Source organism: Orbicella franksi, chromosome 13, assembly GCF_964199315.1.
Source record: "Orbicella franksi chromosome 13, jaOrbFran1.1, whole genome shotgun sequence".
Lineage (NCBI taxonomy): Eukaryota > Metazoa > Cnidaria > Anthozoa > Scleractinia > Merulinidae > Orbicella > Orbicella franksi.
The window spans coordinates 3,192,401-3,218,001 of record NC_138157.1 but is presented as its reverse complement, the minus strand read 5'-3'; the positions used below and the strand labels follow the sequence as shown (position 1 = coordinate 3,218,001).

The 25,601-nt window shown below is 39.5% G+C and overlaps 4 protein-coding genes and 1 pseudogene across 4 annotated transcripts in view; 2 read left to right on the top strand and 3 right to left on the bottom strand.

Annotated features, from left to right (window-relative positions):
- Window positions 1–25,601, top strand: part of LOC145466391 (uncharacterized) — a 343,779-nt gene that overhangs the window by 64,011 nt on the left and 254,167 nt on the right. The gene's annotated exons all lie outside the window — the stretch shown is intronic.
- On the top strand, window positions 2,243–5,184 carry LOC145466263 (endoglucanase A-like; annotated as a pseudogene).
- LOC145465601 (uncharacterized) lies at window positions 8,838–11,051 on the bottom strand. The gene is made up of 2 exons (XM_081449377.1): window positions 10,711–11,051; window positions 8,838–10,635 (listed from the first exon to the last, which is right to left on the bottom strand). Exon 2 carries the CDS (start codon window positions 10,573–10,575, stop codon window positions 10,165–10,167), a length of 411 nt encoding a protein of 136 aa, XP_081305503.1. The 5' UTR covers window positions 10,576–10,635; window positions 10,711–11,051; the 3' UTR covers window positions 8,838–10,164.
- On the bottom strand, window positions 14,250–16,119 carry LOC145465844 (uncharacterized). The gene has a single exon (XM_081449597.1). It carries the CDS (start codon window positions 15,177–15,179, stop codon window positions 14,823–14,825), a length of 357 nt encoding a protein of 118 aa, XP_081305723.1. The 5' UTR covers window positions 15,180–16,119; the 3' UTR covers window positions 14,250–14,822.
- On the bottom strand, window positions 21,135–22,198 carry LOC145465773 (uncharacterized). The gene has a single exon (XM_081449530.1). The coding sequence runs from the start codon at window positions 22,144–22,146 to the stop codon at window positions 21,706–21,708; it is 441 nt and encodes a 146-aa protein (XP_081305656.1). The 5' UTR covers window positions 22,147–22,198; the 3' UTR covers window positions 21,135–21,705.

Genomic DNA, 25,601 nt, shown 5'->3' with positions numbered 1-25,601 from the left:
AATATTAAACATCGGTCCTGTGTTTGCTTTTTTCGTCTCTATTTAAAAAAAAAGTTTATAAGTAAGGAAGTTTTCTTTAAAACACACGGCCACTAAAGTGTAAAAGTTGAATCAGCTGCTTGAAAGGACGCTTATTAAAGAGAGTTAGTTTATAAAAGTTCACTTACCTCCCTTATACTCTTCGCTGGACGATTTTCATGGTAAAGGGCTGAATTTTAAAGGTACGTAAGTAAAAAAAAAAAACATGTAAAAAAAACAACTTAAAAGCTAAACTAATTATTTTTATGACCATCCGCCCTACATCGTTTTTGTTTTAAAATTGCTCTGCTCTTTGAGTGTCAAATTATGGTAATGCTTGTTCCCACCAGAGTTTTATAACCACCAGAGAAGTGACCCAATGCTAGGTTTGGCTACTCTATTCGATTTGTTCACAAAAAAAAAAATTTGGAATCGTCTTGGCCAAAAAATGAGCAGTGCACTCAATAGTGTGAGTCCTTCTTACTACGATTTCTGAGATTAAATCAAAAGTATATGCAACTCAAATTAATTGGGGGCTCCGTTTGGGGAAGATTTCCAAACATCGCAGGATTTGAATATAGTCTGAAATTACAAAATTTCTAGGATGAGCTTGATAAAGAACCGATATAATTTTAGCATTGTTGAGGAAAATTAAGATGGCATAACATTGCAAACAACTATTGCAACTATTTATAACGTTGTTCTGTGAAATACACCAAATATCTTTTTCCTTTTGAGAGAGCTCCTTTTTTAGATAGCAAAATGCCATGCAAATCACAAGCATAATAAGGCAGGTATATGATGATTTTGACCTGTCTCGAGAAAGGTTTTCCTACAAAATAGTGAGACCGTACGCTATAATACAGAAACGTAGTTTGTGTAGTGGTTGTTTACTACTGATAGATCTATAGAGACTCGCTATGTTTCAAGACGATAGAAAAGAAAAATCATAAACGCGAGTATTCTTAGTTTCTTCTAGATTCACACCTTGGCATTTTATCGCATGGTCTTGGACACTGTCAACATACATACACACAAACTTTATTTGAAACTCGAACTTAAGAGTAGCTACATGTATAAAGCTAATATACTCAAGTTAAATAATTAACAAAATACAAATTTATGATAAAAATGTTGAAAGACATGCCTGTAAATATTAAATTTGTTAAAATTTTAAATACAATATAAAGATTTACAATTACGATAAAAATCAACTTACGCACTTGACATACTAATAAATAATAAAATTGATAAAACTAAGAATGTTCCTCTTGAATTTATTTATGTTGTCACAACTTCTCAAGGCCCTGGGAGGGAATTCTACATCTACCTCTACATCTACACTTAGTTAAGTCGGTAAAAATCGTGAGATATCACACCAACTGTAAAACTCTGAATAAAAATAATACAATGGGATATTAAAAAAATATAAAAAAATCTAAATAAAACTAATAAAATGGAATATTGATAACTATTAACTAAGTTTGATTTAAAACTACCTATGGACGTTGTATTCACAATATCCTGAGGAAGAGAGTTCTATTCATTGTTGTCCGCGGGAAGAAAGAAAACTTAAAAACTACTTCTACAGGTTTGCACTTGGCTGCAAAAAAGAGTGAAGACCATAAATTGTTGTTCTTGACTTGGAGAGTGAGAGGATGCGAGTATTGCATGGCCCGTAGGTTGTAGTTTACAGAGCGAAGAGGAAACATGTCTCTCATGTAATTCGAATAACCTTTTTCGAAACAGCTGTGAAAAAGTATTGGCGAGGGAAAAAATACATCATAGAAGTGTTAATAGAGCAAAGAGTGATTAGGTTGGTTAAGTTTGGAACAGATAGACTATGAAAAAAAAAAAACCGATATTTTTTTCATAGATTCGCATCATGAGATATTTGTCCGTGTTTTCTGCCTCTCTTCCGTGTTTTCTCCTCTGGTCAAAGCACGCCTGCGCAGAACAATCTCGCGTAACGATTGTCAACGAGTGGAACACTGGATTTACCGCCAAGTTCGGCTTTAGATTGCAGTCTCAGGTTACGAATTGTTGGATCATTATCTTGACCTTTAGTAAACCAGCACTGAAGCTTCAAACATGGATCGGCGACATCAAGTCTTTGTGTCCGGACCGAAAAAGGTACGTGATCACCAACAAGCCTTGGCAAAAAATAGCTGAAAGCCGGTTATGAGCTAACAAGCGACGTCGTCCTGACCAAAGCTGTGCCAGACTCCCCAGCCCCGACTGGTGTGGCCATGTTCCAGAGGCTTGGGTCTGGTGCTGGTGGCAGTACGGGCGGAAGTGGTGGAGGAGGGACAGGTGTGGGTGGAGGAGAGAATACCGGAGGGAATGCCGGTGGTGGTGGTGGTGGTGGTGGTGGAGGAGGCGTTGTCCAGCCAAGACCCACCGCTCCTCAATCTCCTGGTCCATACAACTATAACGAAGCTCTGCGCAAGACCATATTGTTTTATGAAGCGCAACGGGCTGGAAGACTTTCTGCCAAAAACCGAATCCCTTGGAGAAAAAGCGCTACTCTTCGCGACGGTGCGGAAACTGGAGTGGATCTCAGTGGTGGCTGGTACGATGCAGGAGATTTTGTTAAGTTCGGGCTTCCCATGGCGTCCAGTGTGACCGTGTTGACGTAGGGCCTACTCAAGTATAACGACGCGTATAAGGCAGCTGGTGAAATGAATAACATGTTAGACTGCATCAAATGGCCGTTGGACTACTTCATGAAAGCTCACTCGAGCAATTTCGAGCTCTATGTGTAGGTCAGGTGCCGTAAGAAAATCCTTTCACCAAAAACAAATGCCGTTTTAGTGCATGATTGAAATGCTGAAGACAAAAAAGCCATTATAATTTTTACATAATTAAACTTACTGACTGCTCATGTTTCCTCGTATTTTTACGCTACTTTCCCTTAATATTTAAGATTAGGATTCGATTTAAACCATACTCTCCCAATTGGAACAAGCAGAACAAGCATGACGACACTCTCCCCTCCAAAGAAATACACGGTTTCAAAACGAGAGGAAACGAAACGTAATAAATACATGAGCACTGTATGCTATTGCTTGTTTGTAGTCCTTTGCTCTCTCTCTCCAGCATTAAGAACTCCACCCGACTACCCATAACAACATCAAAGTAAACTAATATGGCTATCAGTCTTACATGAGGAGTATTTTTATCCGATGGGGTCTTTTCCACAAAACCTCTGGTTGCTCCTTTATAAATACACCCTAGGTTGGGGATGGTGTTGGGGACTGGGGCAGACCAGAGGATATGACCATGGCGCGGCCAGCACTCAAAATTACAGCTCAGAGGCCTGGATCTGATGTTGCCGCTGAAACAGCAGCTGCTTTGGCTGCAGGCCCAATCGCTTTCCGGAAGTCCAATCTTGCGTATTCCAAGCAGTTACTGGCGCACGCCAAAGGGCTATACGAATTCGCTCGCACATACCTGGGCAAGTACAGTGACTCTATCCCAAGGGCAGCAAAATTTTACAAGTCTGGTGGCTACAAGGATGAACTCGTATGGGGGGCTGCTTGGCTGTACAGGTAATGGTATTTACGCAACGAAAATAGATTTACTTGTCAGAAATGCCAGTGACAACGCCAAACACTAGTCAGAGTGTTAGGAAAATGGACATTTTATGCGTTAAGACACGTTTGGACAGAGATAGCTTGAGTTTTCGTCAATTGAATAATAATTAAGTACAAGTTATGATGATAGGTGTCACTTTGACAATACGGAACAACTTGAAATAAAATTTAAGCGACGAGCGCTTTTCATTCGACTACAAATTTCGGAACTTTCGAAACGGGGGCAAGTGGTACGGAAATTCTTGGGAAAATATCCGGAACCCCCGAAAATTGTTGATTTTCCGAAATGCGAATAACCGTACCGAAAAATTCAGAATGAGAGAATTTCAGAGTGAGAAAATTTCAAGAAGAAAAAATACTAAGAATAATTTGGGTATCAGCGACCTTGCGTTCTGAAAATGTTTGTTCCATTCGCCCTTGGAAAGTTGCAGAAATACGGACCGGAGTGGAAAAGCGCCGTCAGTTAAAAAACAACTAGAGAATATAGAATCGAAAAACTGTTCAATGCGATATCATGGATCGATATCTGATTTAGCGACCGGTGAATTAACCAGGAGAGAGTCAGTTATATAAAAAAATATATTTTATAAGAAAAAATAAACAAACAAATGAAGTATTGCTTGAGTAAAGTTAAACTTAAGGTAAGTTCACTGACACCTTCCTGTAAACAGACAACGCGTGATATCCGAACACATCTCTTTAAGGCGGTCAAGCACACAACCATATTCCCCTGACTGTATTTTTATTCTCTCCTAAGCCACAAAATAGCAGCTGCCGGCATGCACACGGGCAACGCTGTTTTAGAAAGAGACGCTAGACATTAATGGCATGCTTATGTACTTTTCAGAGCTACTCGTGAGAACAAGTACCTTTACATGGCAGAGTCCCTGTACAAGAGATACTTTCTCAGTTCTTCCTGGGCTTTCTCTTGGGATGACAAAACTGCAGGGGTGCATTTGCTTCTTTATGGGCTGACGAAAAAAGCGTCTTACGGTCAGGTGATTCAGCGGCATCTTTCCAATTGGCTGCCAGGTAAACCAATCTCAAAGAAGCTAAGATAAATACTTCTCTATATACTACATACTTTTCCCAACATTTGATTGACTTTAATAACTCCAATTCTGTAGGTGGCTCTATCAAACGGCCTTGCGTTCCGCGATGCCGGGAACGCTTTGCTGCCAATACAGCTTTCCTGGCGCTGTTAGCCGCTGACCTAGACCTCAACCCATTCCCCTATCGCCAGTTTGCGAGGAAGCAGATCCACTACATGCTTGGAGACAGCGGGCCCAGCTATGTCGTTGGTTTTGGGAAGAACTCTCCTCAAAGACCCCATCACCGTTCCAGCAGCTGCCCATCAGCCCCCGCGCGATGCGACTGGGGTAACTACCACAACGCTGGACCTAATGCGCATGTGCTGTATGGTGCATTAGTGGGGGGCCCTGATCGTTATGGCAAGTTCAAACATGATAGGACGGAAGTGAAGTACTCGGAGGTGGCAACGGATTACAATGCAGGATTCCATTTCGCTGTGGCCGGGCTTAGGCATCTGCAATTGGCATCAAGACGATAAGTCGTTGTGACCCTAGAAAGTGTGTACTGATTCTTAACCCTGATTACTGCTAATAGATAGGACTGGTGTTTGTAAAAACGGGTAGTCAATAAAATAAATCATAGAGCAACATTTCTTCAGGCTATCTAGTGTGTGGTTTACCAGTCATTGCATCTCGTAACCAACACAGTCGCTCAGTCGTTTTACTCAAGAGTCAGATACTACCAATGAAGGATATCAAATGCAAGCCTCTTTGAAAAAGCGCTTTTCGTATTATTAACCAACTCTTAAAGCTGCGATATGCTAAAAGCCACTACTATAAGGCTGGCAGTGTTACTGATTTGTTGGAGAACTAAATTAGGCTACTATAGGGAAGATATTTGGTTACAAACATTGTTTTTGTTATTTAAATGTTCAAAACGTAAAACAAAAGAGTTCTTTGTTTCACCAGCCAATAGTTCTCTGGTTAGCATATTAATAACAATAGGTGACGTCACTGATATCTTTGCTATAGAGTTTTAACTGAAACCAATTTATTCCGAAGGCATTACACGGTGTGGCATTTGTCAACTACACAGCGTGACACAATTGTTTAGCGGAGAATCGTCATTCTATAACGTCTATAACATGTTTCGAATTTTGCATCCAAAAATTTTAAGTCTTCCGCTGTCTTCGGAAAACAAGCTTGTATTTCGCTTCTCCAATCAGCAGAAGCAAGTCCTCCTTTGTTGAAACAACGATGGAGGGAATCCTAAGCTCTTTCATCTCTTATATATGTCAGTTCAACATTCGCACGTGTGCATTTCTTTTGCCTTTGCGTAGGGTTGATATATCAGACTTTCTTCAAAGCCGGTAGGCGAAATTGCAACCAGAAACTGCAAGGGACCGCATACGATAAACGCTGCCAACGTAGGATGTACAAGAGATCTGATCAGCCAAAAAAATGTATGAAGACAAGCAATAGACTGCAAGGCTGATACTACGCGAAAAACGTTTCGAGACACCAACATGACAAGAACCGATAAAGTAGGATCGCAACAGTGGACAGCCGTTTCGCCCTTCTTGGGGCTCGTCAGCACTGTGTAGCGAAGATATGTAACGCCAGCCCAAAAGCCAACGCACATAAATTGCAAAATGACCCGTGCACTATATCAAGTTCCGTACTTTGAACTCACTTGCGCCCCGAAACACGCGTTGCCACATTACGTGTATCGGGGCGCAAGGAGACAAAGTGTCAAGATTGGTGTCTCGAAAAGCAAAAGAATAAATGTGACTGGACAAGGCCAGCCTAAACATTTAAACATTCAACCGCACGGCCAGTACCATGCTTAAAAAACGCAGCGTATCGGATCTGAAAAGACCTACGGTTCGAAAATAAATGAGAAACCAGAAACTGCATACTTGCGCCCCGAAACACGCGTTGCCACATAACGCCTTGTCCAGCCACATGTATTCTTTTGCTTTTCGAGACAGCAATCTTGACACTTATTTGTCTTCTTGCGCCCCGAAACACGCGATGTGGCAACGCGTGTTTCGGGGCGCAAGTGAGTTCAAAGTACGGAACTTGATATAGTGCACGGGTCATTTTGCAATTTATGTGCGTTGGCTTTTGGGCTGGCGTTACATATCTTCGCTACACAGTGCTGACGAGCCCCAAGAAGGGCGAAACAGCTGTCCACTGTTGCGATCCTACTTTATCGGTTCTTGTCATGTTGGTGTCTCGGAACGTTTTTCACGTAGTATCAGCCATGTAGTCTATTGCTTGTCTTCAAAATTGCAACAACTTCTTTAGAACGAAGAAGATGAACAGCAGCCCACTATCTGTTCATTTTTGAGCGAAGAAACGTTGAAATATCTCTCAATGGGATTCTACAGTATTTTAAAAACAACTGCTCCATTATGAATCACGGCACGTGTTATTGATGACAACTGCTGCAAGCCGCAAAACGCGCCTGGACGCAATCATGATCCGCCGTTGTCAAGGTGATGACACTTGTTTCGCCTTTCAACCATTGGGAATTTTCCACTGTTGGAGAAACGGGGAATTCACTTTTTTCCAAAGATGTCTACAGCCCCTCCATTTTTCTCGGTCCCCACCCCCTACCCAGTCAAGTCTTCCGTTTTGCGCTGGCGTCCAGTTCTCTCGCGATTCTATCCGCGTGTTCAACAATCGAATTAAAATACGAGAAAATTGAGGGCGTTGAAGAGTCTAGAAGGAAACGGAGTACGCTGAAAAGTGCCATATAAAATGTTCAATGAATGGCTATGCAGATGATGGCCCAAATGGCTAACTCACGCCAGCACAAGCTGTTGTTTTAAGTACCCGCATCTCTAACAATTTACCACCAGTTTTATTTTTTTAATTTTTTTACAGGACTATAAGGATTGGCACAACTTTCCGCTAAACATAATAGATCTTTATCACAACAGCTATCATGATGGTTTTTCATTATGTAAATTAATTGACAATGCCAGAGTCTGCCATGGGGTACACATTGCAAATGAGACAGCTTTCAGAAGATTGGCTCGTCCCGATAATGAAACAAACAAGACTGCTTTAGAATAGTGAATTGATATCATCACTTTTCAACTTTGGAACTAGTGGTACACCCAAACTGACTGCCTAAAAAATTTGAGTTTTTTATAGCTTTAGTGTCCTAAAAGCATGGCATCAGGCTGCGTAAAATTTGTCATAAATATAATAGGAAACCGATTGAAATTTGCCGATTTCAACTTATTTGCCCCCAAAATCCCTAGACTGTATCACAGACAGCTACAGCGCCGCCGAGTCTATGGGTGCTTACCATTTAGCAAAAAAATCCGGAAATTTCGGTTGAAAGTCAAATGGAACAGTAATTTTCCGTTCGGAAATTGTAGACTAGCTCCAGAGGAAGTCCTCTTTTTCCGTTCGGAACAGAATTCAACGGAAATTTCCTTACCATTTGGCAAATTTTCCAGTTTCTAGTCTCTCATCAGCCGAAAACAATTACGAGAAATCGAATTGCAAATGGTAAGCGCCATCTCTTTCGGTTGGTTTGCTGATTTTGGAAAAACCCTTACCATTATTCAACGGTCATTCCAACCAGTTCATTCTGACAAATGGCAAGCACCCTATATCGGAGAATTTTGCGACACTTCCTACTTTATCGCAGGCTAAGAAATCATGAGTCAAGTTTACCTGATACCGAAATGAAAACTAACATGGCGGTTATCGTGAATGAGGTCTATTGAAACAGATTCTTTCCTTTTTTTGTTTTTTTTTGAAAAAGAAATGAAATGCAAACTTGTGAAGCTTCTTCTTGTGACGGAAGGACCGCTGGCCACATGTAATGATGCAGTAGCTTCAGTTTGTTGCCCAAAGAATTGTCGGACACCTGCTGATTGTAACCAAAATATTTGCATTACAATGCCACTTGGAAGTAAACAAATAATAATAATAATAATAATAATAATAATAATAATAACAATAATAATAATAATAATAATAATAATAATCATCATCATCATCATCATCATCATCAAACTCATAGCAACAGTAGCGACCCACAAGATCAGTCTGATTGACCTAGTTGGATATAATATGAATCAAGATGGTGTGTCCAGAAAAAAACTGGTTTTCTGAAAGTAAGATTTTTTTTTCAGCGACAAAGTTTAAAACTTGCTCGCCGTTCAGTTCACGCCTTCTGCGCCCACTCCCAGCTTCGTCCTCGGAGATCCAGGGGCATACTGTTGCGTCAGCCAAGCCAAGCGGGCGAAAGTCATGCGAACGAAAATTTACATGTTTCTCGTTCGCTCCGCTTTTAGCTGTTTGACTTTCTCTTAACCTTTTTTTTTGTTTTTGTTCTTTATGGTATTTTATTCTGTACATATCTATGCATTTTATATATTTTAGCATTTTAACTAATTTTACCAACTAATACGAATATTTCAGTCGATTCTGTTACTGTAATATACTTTATAGTGTCCCCGTTTGATATTTTGTCCCTCAGCTCGGCGCGGCCTCCTAATCATTATACAATTTCTCGCGTCATTCTGTTGTTTATTTTAGCGGCCATCCGCTGACATGTTGTTCTGCAGGTTCATTTTATCTGCAGGGCACAGCTGCCTCTTGACCCAGATAATTCGAGCGTGTAAATTGTTTGCACAGATTATGAAAAATAAAAACGGAAAAACGCTTCGAGTTCAAAGTATAAAATTCAGTTGAGGTTTAAAAAGTGGAACGATTGGATAGAAGTCAAAGATTGCATCGAACGTATAGTCTAAAACTTTAAAATGTTTAGTAATACCAGCAAAAAAAATAATATAATAATAATATCACTGGACTCACGCTATGTTAAACTAATGATATTGACATGAATACAACAGCTTTTTATGCTAATTTTATTTTATTCTATCATAATAGATAAACATTACTACTTCTTCAAAAGTAATATACAATTGCGTGCCTGATCTATAAAACGCAGAAACGCGTATGGTTTATGCGGTCAAAACAAATCGAACTCTTGTGCTATCAAAACAAGTTGAGTCTTAAGATTAACATAAGTCGTACTGATCAGTAGACAGCGTTGCTTTTATTTTCGTGCAGCTCATCGCCTACACCGACAAACATAAATTATAAAAGGAAGGAAACAATTAGCGTACAATTGGATGAATCAGGCCTGATGTTTTTTAGTTCCGCGATGAACCAATCAAAACCAAACATTTTAGGTTGTACGTGACAGCCACAGTTGTGCCATCCACAATCAGTTCTAAATTTTTAAAGAACGGCTATTACCTAAAACAACTCGTTTACACCTGAATTACCTTCATTCAACTGGAAAATACACAGAAAAATGCTACTTTGCAAAATCCGTTTGACATATTTTCTCCCACATTGACCCGCACACACAACATCAATATCAATGTTTTCTGATTACAGTTGTGATTATATTAAAGGTAAACAGAAGCGTTCGTGATCCGATCGAAGCCACCAAATATTCTATTCAAAACTTAACAGCCATCTTATATACTTTTCCCTAGATTATGAGTCGCCTGACAGTGATTTTGTTCGCCAGAAGAGCTGTTTGAGTATGCACGTTTCCTCCACCGTCTTCCTTCGTCCATTCCCAGTTTTCCTAAATTTCGCGCTCTTTCCAGATGAACAGTGGCCAAATCTTTCGGTTTATTTTCCTCCTTTCCCGACTCCTGTTGAACACAGCTCGGATCGAGCAGATTTCCATTGACTTCCGTGGTTTGAGGAGGAAGTGAATATTGACTTACTTTCCTCTTCAGTCCTTTCTCGTACATGCTTTGCCAAACTGCATCTACATCCCCACGGTCAGGAATCGACTTGGATTGGTAAACGCAGTCGAGATCTTGTACCGCTTCCTTCTCCCAGTTCAGCATAGCTGTTGGTCTGTCTAGAATCGACATTTCGGGACAAAGCGGTGATTTCACTTTGCTCTTGATCTGTTGTTTAGGTCTTCCCTTAACCTATAAAACCGAAAACAGTTCGGGTCCTAATTGGATCTCTTGTGATGACGAAATAATTGTCAATATCTCTTTCACCTTCGGCTGAGTAAGGTTATCAAAAAGCTTTTCCTTTTGCCTTAGCTCAGTTCGTCTGGCCCAGCTCAAATATTTCCGGAGACAATTCTTGAGTTTTGCTACCTGAGCTTGCCCGACTGAACGGTCTCAAGTCTGGCGTCCCAAATTGCAATACACGCTCTCGTATGTTGACAACTTCTCAGCAATATTGACGGACCAGTTTATTTTTTCACTGTTCCGAACAGCAAAAGAATAAAACACGGATAATCTTAGCTTAGCTTTGTGGGCAATAATGATGTAAGCGTGCCAAAAACAAATTGGTTTGAATTTTCGATTTCAGTGATGGACGTGCGTGCCTCAGGTTTCAAAGGTTATTGTTTCTGAAATGAATCAATTTTCTTGACTTTTAATGAGTCTAATCAATATTCTGTTTTTGGCGCCGATGGGCCTCATTTATTCGGTTTCACAGAGAGTATCTACGTGACGGTTTTCCGCATTAGTAATAATATTTACACAAAAGAAATTTTCACCAAAAAAAACAAAAAATTAAAACAGTGGTTAGACGTTTGAAAGCTGTTCATTTTGACAGAATTATTTTTATCAGTGTGATCAGTTGTGAAAATGAAACCGTGCGCGTTGAAAGCACATGTTGATAGCAGGGGATTTTCGGTAATGAAAGTAGGAAGTCATAACAATACAAAACAATGCCAAAGAAAAATCCAGGACTTATGGTCACGAAAAAAGTACGCAAGATAAAAACACTCATGTCGCGCAGATTTACGATTCTCCCACGTCACGCGCGCACTTCACGAAGTTGTTTTGAGAAGCGAATGCAGGTTAATTGAAAGGAGCGTTTCTGGGCACCTTAACCTCCTCTCCATGCTCGTCCCGCGCAGCGTCTCGCCTGAAGAAGATATAAATTTTATTTTGTCGTTTTAAACACAATATTTTACTCACTCGCTGCGCTCGTTCATAAAATGTAGCTTTTTGCACTCGGGGAAAAAAAAAAAGAAAAAAAATTCATAACTTCGTTCGACCGTGTACTATCCTCCTTTCGCTGTATACACTCGAGGGTTTGACTGCACTGGGAAAATACACCACTCTTAAAATTTATACCAAATTATATCCGGGACAAAAGTTGCAAATTTTCTATGATCTCACTCGTGAGGTTACTGACACGTTGAAAGAGCATTTTTCTACCCAGAGAAAGAAGGCTTCAACAAAACGACACCTGTAAATTGTGTCGAAGATGGACTAGTAAATTGAATTCGGAAATCGAAAACTCAATTCGATCGATTGAGTTTTAGGCAACCGAACTAAAACTCGAACACAATTTAATGGATTGCGTTCGATGAAAGGTCATGTTATGTGGTCTGACTGTCCGCTTGGTTACTGTGCGTAAACTCCAGTAAACCTACATACAAAGCAAACCCATCGAAAACAGGTTTTTCTGGTTCTCTTTTTATACTTATTATTCAATGATAAAACTTTCCACGGCAGTGACAAGAATAGCATATAAACTATTTTTATACAAGCTGTTCGCGGTATATTCCGATGGCATCCCTTCTTTAATCCCTGTACAAACGTCTTCAATTACCAAGTAATAATTATCCTCCGCTATACTCCCGTCTCTTGCACGCACAGAGAATAAACCAAGCCGGTGAATCTGTTTCTACATCTTTAATGAAGGAACGAGAAGCCCCTGAGGGCTCGAGAAAAGCCCCCAAGCAAGGTCAAAGAGGCCCAAGCAAGATTCACAGGCCCACTATTTTGTCTTGAGTTCGTCGAGATGGAATAATACTATTAACCGTAGGGGATTTGAAAAACGCGAACGCGCTCTCCAACAAAAATAACTCGAAGCAAAAACACTCTTCCAGTGCTTTTTTTTTTTTTAATTTACTGATCCTCGATTATTTCCTTTTAGGTCTTCGTTAAATTTTTCTCAACCCTCTCGAAACGAGAGAAAACAAACAATAAAAGACAAATTAAAAAACAAAACAATTCAAAGGAAGTCAATTTTGTTCATCGTCCCCAAGTGACATGAGAACCAATCATTTTCAAGTAGTTTTACATCTACCCTCGATAGAAGGGTAGAAGGGTAGAAAGAATGCCCTCTATCTCAACCAACGAAGATTAACTCATTTTGCCCTCTATGTATAAATAAATATATTCTACCTGTGTACCAAGCCCAAAAGGACTTGTAACAGTTCGAAATTCGGGATGGCAAGCTTTATCCAGTAATCTTTGTAAACAGTATTTGTAGTTACGTTTCTGTCTATAGCCCACTTCTTACTGAAAAATTTACCTCTAAACCCGGAAAAATTCGGCCGGAAGGTCCATGGTCTCTGTACCAACTGTGAAGTCATTTCAGAAAACTACATAAGAGCTTTAAATTTACGAATTTTTACTCTGAAAATAGAAGAAAACCTCCACTGAATTGACACGTTTTGTTTAAGGAATAAAAATCAGAACTTTCGAGGTTCGCTCGTTTCCCGGCCGCTGGTCAACGGCCCAGGGGTGTAGGCTCACGTTACGATGGTCCGCAATTATTATAACATTGTGCATGTTCAAATGGTGTTCAAATGATGTTTTGGCGACCAGCTCTGAAAATGATGGAAAGAAAGAGACAACTAGCATTTGATTTCGTCTTCTTTTGTTTAAATGGATAACATAAACGGTAATTTTGCAGCGTCCGGCCTTAGTACGAACGCCGCGTCGAATCAAGCCAACAAATTTTCCTTGGCAGTGTGTTTGCCAGTTTTTTTTTTGCAGTCCAACGAAATATAAGGTGCTAAATAGACTCAGGATTTTGACTTTGTATGTTGATAAGATTATTTTGTATTAGTCATCTTATCATTACTTAGTTGAGAATTTGTTTCTTTGTTTTCGTTATCTACCAAATTTCTTTACACCGGGTCTAAAACGCTCAGACACTAGTTCAGACAAGTGAAGTCTAGTCACCTCGTTTAGGGCAGGTGTAAAACCCAAGTTCTGGAAATGGCAACAAATAAACTGTTCTTTTCCCTTCAATTAGTGTTTGAAAACAATAAGTTTTGATCTCAAATTGTTATTTGAATCACGTTCCACGTACTGCTGGATAACAATTTTTTTGTTTCTGGAAAGCAAAAACATCGAAATAGCGCCTACAGAAGCGGAACCCCGTGAAGATTTAAAATAGTTGTGTCGTGATGAATTCGGTCACATGGTTGATTGCTTCGCCCAACAGGTGTTTGTATTTACACCGCAGTTTCTATTTTAAAATTTGGTCTTGGAATATAAATATTGCCCTGTAAAAGAAGTCTTGAAGAACCGTTGAGGGTACTTCGAAAGCAAAATAGGTCATGAAGTGTCCTTGTTATTTTTATATAACAGCAAACATTTTGTAAAATTTCAAATTGGTTGCTTCCCCTGTGGATATCACGCCAAGACACATAGATCTGTCTATTTTATGATGCAATCTTCTGGTTCGACTTGCAAATTTGTTCCCCACCCCGGTAAAAAACCAACACAATGACAAAAGGGAGATACATACATTTAACAATCTATGAATTTAATTCCCGAACTTTTTTGCTCGCTTCAGCTTTTTACAAATTTACAAATTTCATAACGACTGCTTACATGAATTAAAACGGGCATCTATTGCAACGAAAATCAGTAACAACATATTACTAATATCTCGTGACTTTCTAAACCGGTTCAAAAGCAATTAGTTCCTTGTAATTACAAATTCGCTTGATCTTTGTTATTTTACACATGATATCAACAAAGCTTTTGCAGTTTACAGTCTTAAGGCAAGGTTATTGATTGTAGGATTTATTTAACTTAAGAAAATCAAGTAGTTTTAGATTCTACAATAATAACACGGTTTAACGCTCAGATCGGCCAATTTTTGTTCTTTGGTAGATCAAGGGAGTTTATATGTGCAATACAAATTTCTTCTCAAGCCAACCGTATTATTTTTATCACCGATGAAGTTGTTAAAATCCATTATTTTTCTTGCTTAACTTCTTCCCTTGTCTTTGTTTAGCTTTCGAAGCCCGCTCACAGTAAACTAGATCAAAGCAGTCTATATGAACAATAAAAATTTCTTCTCAAGCTGATCGTCTTCTGTCATTATCACCAATAAAGCTCTTTCAATTCCTCTTTTTCTTGCTAAAATTCTTCCTTCGCCATCGCCTCCCTGTGTCTTTGTTTAGCTTTCCCGCGTTCAAAGCCCGTTCACGGTGAACTGCCGCGAAGTCAAACACGACCTTGTGGGAGTGAATTTCGTCTTTCGCTCCCTCTTTATCCCACAACGTTTTCTCGGCTGGCACGTGGCACAGGCAAGAGTGAGACTGCTTCAGTTGAAGACCTTTTTCGTAAAGACTTTGCCTCATAGCCATCAACTCTGCGTTTAAAAGAGATGACATGAAATTGTAAACAAGGCTGTAATCCCTGTCGGTTTCTTCTTCCCAACAAGCCATAGGTAGCGGGCGGTCCAAACTAGCCATGGTAGCCTTTAGGAGAGGTTTTCTGCTTTCCTGACAGTAGCAACGAAGATTCAGGCAACTGACTTTTATGCGCTACTTGTATTCCCCACTTTAACGGACGCTGCTGACTCACCCGACTATTTATGTCTTCGTTTTGAATACATGAACGGCGCAGATGGCACCACAACCTGTTTACGTTCAAGCGCACGTGATGGCTCGGTGGTTATTTTCGATGATTTTGGCTATGACGTCACGAAGAACCTAGTTACCAGGCTTTTCGAGCTTCCTAAGCTTCAGTCACTTGCATCCAAGCATTTTACAATTCATGCTTTATCATAAAGTATGGAATCATCACGCACTAACAACGGCAAGGAAGATTTAGGTAAATGAGGCCTGGTTCATACGTCGCATTTCTGCCGTGTCGAATTCAATTCAGTTAAGCGCGGCAAAAATGCGACTCTCGATTCAGACGTCGCACTTGTGTCGCACTTAATTCAGAATTAATGCTGTCGGGTATGTCGGTCAGCGGAAGAAGTTTTAAACGTAGAGTATTCAATATGGCGGACGAAGATACTGAGCGACGAGGGACTTCAATTTTTCGAAAAATTGTCCGCCAATGGAACAAGAACGGGAAGGCTGACAATGCAGCAGTATGTGTTGCAATATGTTCAGGTAGCACTGGGGACGAGAATGGCCAAGTTTCTTCTCTTTCTTTGGCGGGACCAAATTCACGCATGCTTCATACATTAATATAATGTATGAGTTAGATTCGACGCGACAGAAATTCGACGTTTGAATCGGTGTCGCATCTCTGTCGAATAATGCCACAACACCAGTCGAACGTGCGGCAGAAATGCAGCAGCTGATTCAGACGTCGAATTTCTGTCGAATTTAATTCGTTGAATTGAATTCGACACGGCAGAAATGCAACGTATGAAACGAGCCTGGGAAAGTGACCGACTCTTGGGGCGTGATTTATTTTGACGAGTTTAACAGACACAGCTGCCTGACGGGACTGAAGATGTCTTCGTTTGAATAGACCTCTTTAGCCTGGGAGTTTTGTTCTTCCATTGCAGACCACGTTATGATACACAGAATTCTTGTTTTCAAATTTTTGAATAGTGGCATGTATATAAATGCGGAATAATTTTAAGAAATAATAAAAGAAAAATTCTCTAGAGATTATCACGTGGTCTACAATGGAGAAACAAACCGCCCAAGCTAAAGTTGTCTATTCATGAGGATTTAGATGTCATATACCATTTCCTAAAAATACCAAGATATTTTTCAAACTGAATATCAAGCAGCATTTTGCCTTGTCCTTCATTTTTGGCACGTGCTGAACGTACCACGCAGCAACTTCTAGAAACAAACCAAAATTTATTTTTATTAGACAGTTCATTTGAGAAAAAGTACTATCATGCACTGGTTTTTCCTGTGTTTGTAACTGATCAGTTACCTAGTTTCCATTGACTTCCCTTGGCCTGAGAAATACGATTTTAAGTTCTTTCAATGAGTGCAACCGTGCATGTTATACAATTATTCATAATCACTAGTCCAGGGAGAAGCCCTTTGATTTTGTTTTCCCGAGAATCTCGATGTTTAACCAGACGAAAACTTGCAAAATATCGAATTTGAAAGGAAAACAACTCTGCTGTTTCCCTGGAATCAGTAATTATATGAAGTGTTTTATTAAGCCTGGTTTTCACGACGACATGTACATAAGCACAAGCATAAGCACAATGGTGATGAGAACGCCATCAATACAAGCATAAGCACGTAAACATGCGCAGAATAGAAAACTGCCTTATTTTAGGTTCCATACCTCCTCGATACAATAAAACAAGATGGCGGAAGATGTTTATGCTTATGCATTCTCTTTTGCCGTACATGTAAGTAACAAGAAGAACAAAAGCTTTCTTGTTCTGCTTGTGCTTGTGCTTATTCTTGCGTTGTGTGCGTCTTCACTACCGTTATGCTTATGCTCGTGAAAACCAGGCTTATTTATAGTTCAGTGTTTTGTTTTTTTGTTTTGTGGTGTCTTTGCCGTAACTACTATCAATATCCTAATTATAGATTTGCAAGTGGCTGGGACAACAAAAAGGCGGTTGATCCTTAAATTCGGTCACTTCATAACCTTTGGAGTATGTTTTGGATTTTTTACAGATTTATAAAGGAAAGCAGGGCTGGTCAAATATAAATGAATATCGAATATCAATAGCAACTTAAATTAAACTTTTTAGGGGTGTAACAGTTCTTAAGAAAACATTCATTCCCTCCATTTTTAAACTGCTTGCCCTTGAATATACCGGGCAGTTAGAAGTTAGAAGTTCTCCTTTCTATTCTTAGAAGAATTACGTGATATATTTTTAGGAAATTCTTTAAGGATTTCAGGTTTTGAAAACACTTCCCGGTTGCCTGGTATCTAGACACAACGTTCCTTTAGAAAAACTGCAGCTGTAAACGTCGCCGTCTCGTTTTCAGTCTCTTGTACCGGGCCTTCCGGAGCCGTCTACCGTTTATGAATTTGGTGTATACCTTGTGGTGTTTATATATTTATATATCAAAGAATGCCACTAAACGAAAATAGTAACGGGTGGCAGCAGACTATTCCGGATAATAATAATAATAATAATAATAATAATAATAATAATAATAATAACAGTAGTGGTAGTAGTTCATTTACATAGCGCACACATCCATTATTTGCCCGAGGCGCTTTACAAAACTATCCCTAAAAACTACACTTTTACTGTAAGAAACTTAAAAGCTAAAAAACTAGGAAAATGCCAAACAAAACAGAATCAAAAAAAAAAAAATAATAATAATAATATGATAAAGAGTTACTCTTAATAAATTTACTAAAAAGGAAGGTCCTGAGATTTTTCTTAAATAATAAAACTGTACTGGATCGACGTATTTCCAAAGGAACAGTGTTCCAAATCTTCGGAGCGTATACAGAAAAAAGCTCTTTCACCATATGTTTTGGTTTTACAAGTTGGCTGCTTAAGCAGATCTTGAAAGTTCGATAGAAGTTAATTCCTCTGTAGGCGAAGCTCTTTTTGATGGCGTCTTTATTTGGTCTTGGAATAAAAAAAGATCATGTTCCGACCACGCAGAATGTACTACGTTGATGAATGGCACCCCAAAATATCCAGGAACTATTAGAATAGCTCCCGGCGTTTACTAAATTTATGGCTAGTAATTAAGCCTCAGCTTTTCACAAAGGTGCAGATTTTGCTATTGCAGCAGAGAACTCAACTATGCCAATAGCTTAGTTTGGGTTTTTCTGCGCGTCGCAGGTTTACAGATGAGCTCCGGCCGACATTAACGTTTTGAAATAGAATCAAGGCCCTTTTATAGGGTCTCGGGTACCCGACACAATCCCTCCTCCGAGTTACCGTTACTTTTCATCGACTTCCTTGAAAAATCCAGTTAACCGTTTACATGAGGGTCGCGAACCTGTCTCTGGGAGCGAGAGAACTCGGGTACACAATCTGTCTCGCCTCGGCAATTAGTGTAACCTTGGCAGTTAGGATAACGTTTTCTAACTCGCACAACTCTTGGCGTGCCGATCGTCACGTAACGCCTACATTTTAAGGCCGAAATGTACATTACATGTGTAAAAATTGATTTAACGGAACACTTAGTGATCAGTGATCGAATGACCCAGGGAACTCAAAGACAGAGGGATAACTGTGCACTTGGATATTTAGTAAGGGCAATAAATAATCATGAAGGGTCAACTTTTCAGTCCCCTCAGTTTCGGAACTTTGCAATTTTGGGGGTAAAAGGCTCATGATTCGGGCAACAGAAAACAAGAAAACAATCCAAAAAGTTTCAAGGCGTGCGTACTCTAACCCTTTGTCTCGCCAAAACGAAACTGAAAATCAAATGATATGGGGGATCCAGGTATTCTGTTTTGTAAAAGCCACATATCGGTCAAGCTTATTATAAATGGTTATCATGGAAATCCACGCCAGTATGGATCTCATTTTCATTCCCAGCTCACCCCCCCCCCCCCGCCAAAAAAAAAAAAAACAATGACAAAAAAATCAATGATAACGAGGACCAAGACTTTTGTTTTTGTGGTGGCTCTGAAAAGAGGCCCTATGTGCCACTGGGCATTCCGGGATTGAGCGAGTGAGTGAGTGAGTGATTGAGTGAGCGTCCGAAAAGAGCCGTTTTGCACTGGTTCACAAAGAACTAAACTTTAAGTTATTTTTCTTGACGTTTTCGTACGAGGAAGAAAGTGCTGTTTTCCGTGCTGTTTTACAAGTTTCTTATTCTATTAGATCGAGTAGGTTGTCAATCGAGGTCGTAGAGTATGCAAGGATGGATTATAGCAGTTTTATTACGCGTGAGAATTGTGAACGTTTTTGAGTGCCTTTGTATCCCGACTTTAACACTCACGCATTCGGTCGGGCATTCTGTAATTTTTTTGGGGCAAGAAGATCACCGCCCGATATACCCCCTCCCCCCAAGTCCGAAGATGGCCGCACACCTTTGTCACTAAGTAGCGATCAGCGGTTACACCAATAAATAGTAAATTGGGCTATATGCCATTTCTGCTAAGCTCGATTTTGTTTTCACTCGAAATGCGATATTCAATGAAATAGTGCCAATTATGAACTATTAACAAATGACGAATTTCAAGAACTCTCGTTTTTGAACGGTTGTCGGCTTGAAGCAACTCGCCCAAAAAGTTATCTGGGTATAGTTTGGTATGTCAGATCATATATTGTTCAGTATCTTATTGGTCTCCCCGCTTGCAATCGCATTCTGACAGACATGTTTAAGCTTTCCTGTTTTTAATGAAAATTTGTTTGCTGTAACGTTTATGTTGGCTTCTTTAGATTGCTCGTGTGCTTGTAAGTCACGTCTTTAGATCTCTCTCCTAAGGTTGTGCCAATTTTTAGTTATTTTGCTGATAAATTGCGTGCGCATTAACATGATTGATCTGATAATTCTATTTCTAGAATGAAATTATCTTCCATGCATAGGATCGGCCAGCCCGCAGTTTTTATATTGCTTGAGGTTTAAGGTAAACAAATTATTTTTAAATCAATAGATTTTAAAAGTTGCTTAAGGGCTGATATTTCATTCCTGTTGAAGCTTAACACGATGCGCTATTAGTTATTCGCAATCAGAAAGGAATATCATGAGTTGGTATGAGATTATTCCTCTTAACCTAATTATTGCTAGTTGAACTAAACATGAAAGCGCCCGTGGTATGTATAAACTACAGCGCGAACTTTTGGTCGAAGAAGTAAAGATGCAAAAAAGCACGATGACACGTCAGTTTTTTTACATTTTAAACTCTTAGTACCTAGAAGACGACAAACTGGATCCCCTGCGCTAATAGAAAAAAAGAAGAACGGTTAAAATAAAGGACAAATAAAGAATAGTTTAAAGCAAGCGTGCTTGCTTTCATGGAAAACCTTATGGACATTCTGGGTCCCTTTGCATCCTCACCAGTGCTTTTGGGAATGCTGGGAATGTACAGCTCCCAAAATTATCCCGGCATCGAAAAAATATATATATAATATCATAATTATATTATTGAGTCAGCTGAAGTGAAGTTATTACGTTTGTAAAGTCTTCAAAGAAGACTTTTGTCGTATTTTCTTTTATCTCTTTACTTTAATTTTCAGTGCTATTTCTTCCTTTCCTATGGTTCCCAAGCTCACTCAGTCTTATATTTGACAACGACAGAAACTTGTGGAACGTACGAGATGTATTGGTTCGTTTATTCATTATTTAAGTCATTTCGTGGTTCTTTGGTAAGAACACTCCCAAAATTAAATCGGAGATCATTTTGGGTTCGGTATGAGGGTCATCTTAGGTTCGATTGGGGGATCATTTTTGCCTAAATTGAAGTCATTTTGCGAGAGCCGTGCACGTCATTTCAGGTTCGGAATTACTTCGGGAAACGAACAGAAACCCATAACACAAACAAGTAACTCGTTATTACGTTTTAGTAATGTGGTTTTACATAAAACAAAAACATTCCAGAGAAAAATTTCTCGCCTCCTTTATTACCAAACAAACTAGAACAGCTACAAATTAGATGGGATGGGTAATGAACTCTTATTAATCTATATACATTGTTTCTTTATACAATGGAATCAAGTCTCAATATGGACAAGAACACCGAGCTGTTCAGATTGTATAGCGTTTAGCCAATTTTCCGCTTTGTAGTAACAGACAATATTCAGATGCTTTTCTCTCGTGTTAGTTTCAGCTGAGATTTTGCTTGATATTGGTCACACATAAATTGCAGCTGAACAACCTGCTAACAAAGTTCGCAAAATCTAAATTCCGGTTTGTCTCGGCTATTTCTCTTTCTATTTCCCTCGCAAAACCTTATAAAATCAAAGTTATATAACAAAGGATTCGCTATACTCGTGGCAGTCAGCAAATAGCAATGGTCTATATTTTCTCTCTCTCTCCTGTTGACGTATGTACAGCGGCTGTGAGAAAGTGTCCAGTCGACCTTTGAAATTCGCAAACCTTATCAAACAACGACATCTTCTTGTCCAATTAATCAAGCTCTTCCATTAAAACTTCTTGAATGTCGTTTGTGACGGTGATGCCGACCTTCATCCTTCACAACAGGTATCCCACAATTCAGAGCTCGCTCTTCATGAATGGCAGCCAAATCTGTCTTGGGTTTGTTTACATTTTCCAGCTGTGAGACAAACAGTTCGTTCTCCTTAATGTCCCCCAGACTAGGAGCAAATCTAAACTTGGGGTACTTTCTTCGCTTTATTTTTCGATTTCGGTTTGTCTTAGGGCTGTACATCATGCTTATATCGATGGCTACAAGATCGTCGTTGAAATCCCAAGCAGACTTTTGGCCGTATTTGAAATCGAAATCGTAAATCTTAGCCACATTCAGTTCCTTCATCGTGAGCGGTTTGTCATCATACAAAAAGCATGTACACTTCGGAGAGTGTTCTTCAAGAAATGGCTCTGTTTTGCTCATAATTTCGACGCGCTTTCTTGTTTACGAACTAAGCTCTTTCTAGTTCAAATGCTCAAAGACAACTGATGCGCGAAATTAGTTCGGGCACTTTTACACTCCAAGCTGCAAAGGACCAATACAAAAAAAGCAGTTATTTTGAGACATTGTGGCAAACCTCAGCTCCTGGTCTAGAGCAGCAATATCAATTGAGCTGCCACGCAAGGATTACAGGATTAAATGAAAATGGAACAAACAGTTTCAAAAGCCAGAAATGTACACAGTAGGACGCACCAGTGTATGATCATCATTGGACATATCTTCCTAGCATATAGATATAATCATTGAGACACCACAACTTCCCTTGTAAAACTGACAAACACAAAATTAAGGAAATCAGTTGTTTTGAGTAACGTTTCTTTCACAATTCAGCTATATTGGTCTTGAAGGATGTAGTGCTTGAGCGAGTTCATTTCATCGGACAACTGCACGCGCACACAACACGTACGTACATTCACTTTAAACGCGCGGAACGAGGACATATAAAACGGTTCAGAGGAGACAAATGTCCGATACGAAAACCTTGACTAACCTTATATCAAGAATAAGATACGTCTTTTCTGATACTAGGCTATTCGAAATTGTATAGGGAATTGGGGCTTGTTTTAATTTTAACCAATCGATAACGGGACAACACCACATGAAAGATTGCGTTGATATGGGTCATTTGACTATGTTTGATGCTTTTAAGATGAACAGAGACCAAGTTATGGACCTTAAAACATGGTTTAAAATCCAAACAAACGTCTGTAATTTTGAGACAGCGTCCCCAAAAACCATTTTAAACTCTTAAATTTTTTTTCTGTGATACTCTTGATAAACAGCAGGCAATACAATCAGAAACGATGACGTTTAAAAACGTCCTGGCTTTCCTAGGCAGTGCAAAACAAACCACGAGGTACGTGTATAAGGGACCGTTCATTTTTTATGAGGGAGGGGGGGCTGGTGGGATTTGGGAAGCACCATTTATAAATCGCATGACCCCCCCTCAGCTTACCAATTTTTTCGCATGCCCCCCCCTTATAGCGGTCATTTTTTGGGATGACCCCCCCCCCAAAAAAAATTAAACAAACAATTTTTAGATTTCAACTTTTTTAATATTTCTCTATTATCCCCCTACTTCACCTTATTGTGCTCACTATGAAGACAATATTTACAATCCCTATACTACAGAGAGCTGTTTTTTAAAAAACAAATCAAAAGAAAGAGAAGTCAATTTCGGATCTCCTAGTTATGGCTCGCCCTGAGCGTGTGGCATTTGGCCTCTCATTGGCATCTTCCTCATCTGAATTGATGAATGCAAGAATGACGTCACCAGAGTCATCTTCTCCCCCAGAGTCAATGGCATCACTGTCATACTCATCATTGTCACTTTCATCCGTTTCACTGCTGTCAGCACTTTCTCTGTTGTCATTTTGTGTCAATGTCCTGGCATTTCTCAGTGTTGGTTGGCCAGCTCTGAGAGGACTCTTCTGCTGCAAGCATGAATGTCTTACAATTGCCTTTACTTTCTCACTCTTGCTGCTTTTCAAATGCTGCTTCAGCCCGTGGCGGTTCAAGTACTTGTTTAGTTCTGGAACACGTAGCTTTTTAAGCTTGGTTAGATCTTCGCACAACTCAGTTCAAGGATAATCCTCATATGATTTATCTTTTGCGTCCCTACTTAACTTTGCCTTTTCTTCTGCTCTCTTTTTCCTTTTAAATTCCAGCACTTCAAGATGCTGAAGATAATCCACCACAAACTTTGATTTGACAATAAACTTATCTGTAAATAGAGCAACGCTCTCTGGGTGAGAGCACAGAGCAATGGTTGAAAAGTTGAATGTCATATTGAAAGATGTAAAGGAACACGATTCCACCCTCTTTCAGTCCAATGGGCTTGCTTTAAAGTAGGGCGAAGAATTTGCCCACAGTTTTAATGTAAAACAGATTAAATGTAGAGGCTAAGTTGACGAAGGTCACGCAGGACATGGAAGCACTAGAAAATAAGAAGAGCAATTATAACAGCATTTTCAAGGGCATACTCAAACAGTACATCAACAAAAGGAGAAGGAAAAAAGAAAACCGCAGACAGTCAAATGAAAGAAAGAGGAAGCGGACTGAAAATAACGTCCAACGAGTTTATGGAATCTGTGTTGGAAACCCGCTAGGAAATGATCTTCCACAATGCCTTGTGTACCCTCCTAGAACGGCCGTCCCGGAAGAGTGTATTAAAGTTGAGGATGTTTCCGCGTCGTTATTTAGAAGAGATGGCCCATATATCGCACAGCTCTTGGAAGGGAATTATTTCACCAATGCTGCAAGAAGCAGAATCACCACCAACCTTGAGCAGGAAGTCAGAGATTATGTTTACACCTTCATGTGCCCTGAAGAGTACACTCTGACCCAAAGCATTGCTGCTTCTTGCAGCATTGGTGAAAGAGACTCCCATAGCAGCACAAGCGGCGACGAAGAACTCGACGACAGCGAAGATGAAGATGAGTGCCAGTGAAAGTTGCATTCGAAAATAACAGTGTTAAATACTTCTTTTCAGTAGCTAAAAATGCTTTTTGTCGCCAAACGTTCTTTTTAAAGCAGAAGCAAAGTTTGTAATAAATTTGTATCCTGCCTTCTATGTTTATTCTATAGCAATTTTTTTGATATTCAAACATTATGCCATTTTAAAGTTTTACTAAAATATTTCACGTGACCCCCCTTTTTCCCTTATTTTTTTGGGATGGCCCCCCCTCGAAAGCCATTTTTTTTCGCATGGACCCCCCCAAATCCCACCAGCCCCCCCTACCTTATAAAAAATGAACGGTCCCTAAGGGAGATAAAAGTAGCTTACATCGGTGCAAAATGAGTGTGAAGTGAGAGGAATTGGCAGGAGTGCCGGACGAGGTGAAACTGAATGAGGTTGGAGTAGTGGGAGTAAGCGAAATCTTTTCTGTTGCTGGTTGTTCTTTTTGGCTGTGATCCATGAAATAAAGTAAAAATTCCTGTATGGCAGTAAACTAAATTTTTGTCTGTTTGACTTCTAATTATAATCAGCCATTTATCCATGTTTGCTGCAGTACCGACTCATTCACCATTTTATAGTCACAACCATAAGTGAAAAAAAGAAACACTTAGAACAGCAAATGTCACAGCTCTCAAATCTTGGCAATGTCAATACTTAAAGATGCCTCAATGCAATATGAAATTGGAAGGTGATCAAAAGTTGTTTTAGGGGGGAGTTTTTATATATATTTAAACGGTATTGCTGGTCCATTTGCAACATGAATACCGTAAACTACCACTTATAAGCGCCTCCGCTTATAAGCCCCCTCCCCCAACTATCACGCATAGAAATTTCGAGCTCATAATTTAATTGTTTTAGTATAAATCTACTATTCGCTCAAAGCTTTATCTATATTCTCTTCACAGACGCTTCAAAAACG

Excerpts from the sequence above, each read along its gene's own strand:
- LOC145465844 (XM_081449597.1), bottom strand. The coding sequence starts at position 15,179 with ATGGCTAGTTTGGACCGCCCGCTACCTATGGCTTGTTGGGAAGAAGAA.
- LOC145465601 (XM_081449377.1), bottom strand. The coding sequence starts at position 10,575 with ATGTCGATTCTAGACAGACCAACAGCTATGCTGAACTGGGAGAAGGAA.
- LOC145465773 (XM_081449530.1), bottom strand. The coding sequence starts at position 22,146 with ATGAGCAAAACAGAGCCATTTCTTGAAGAACACTCTCCGAAGTGTACA.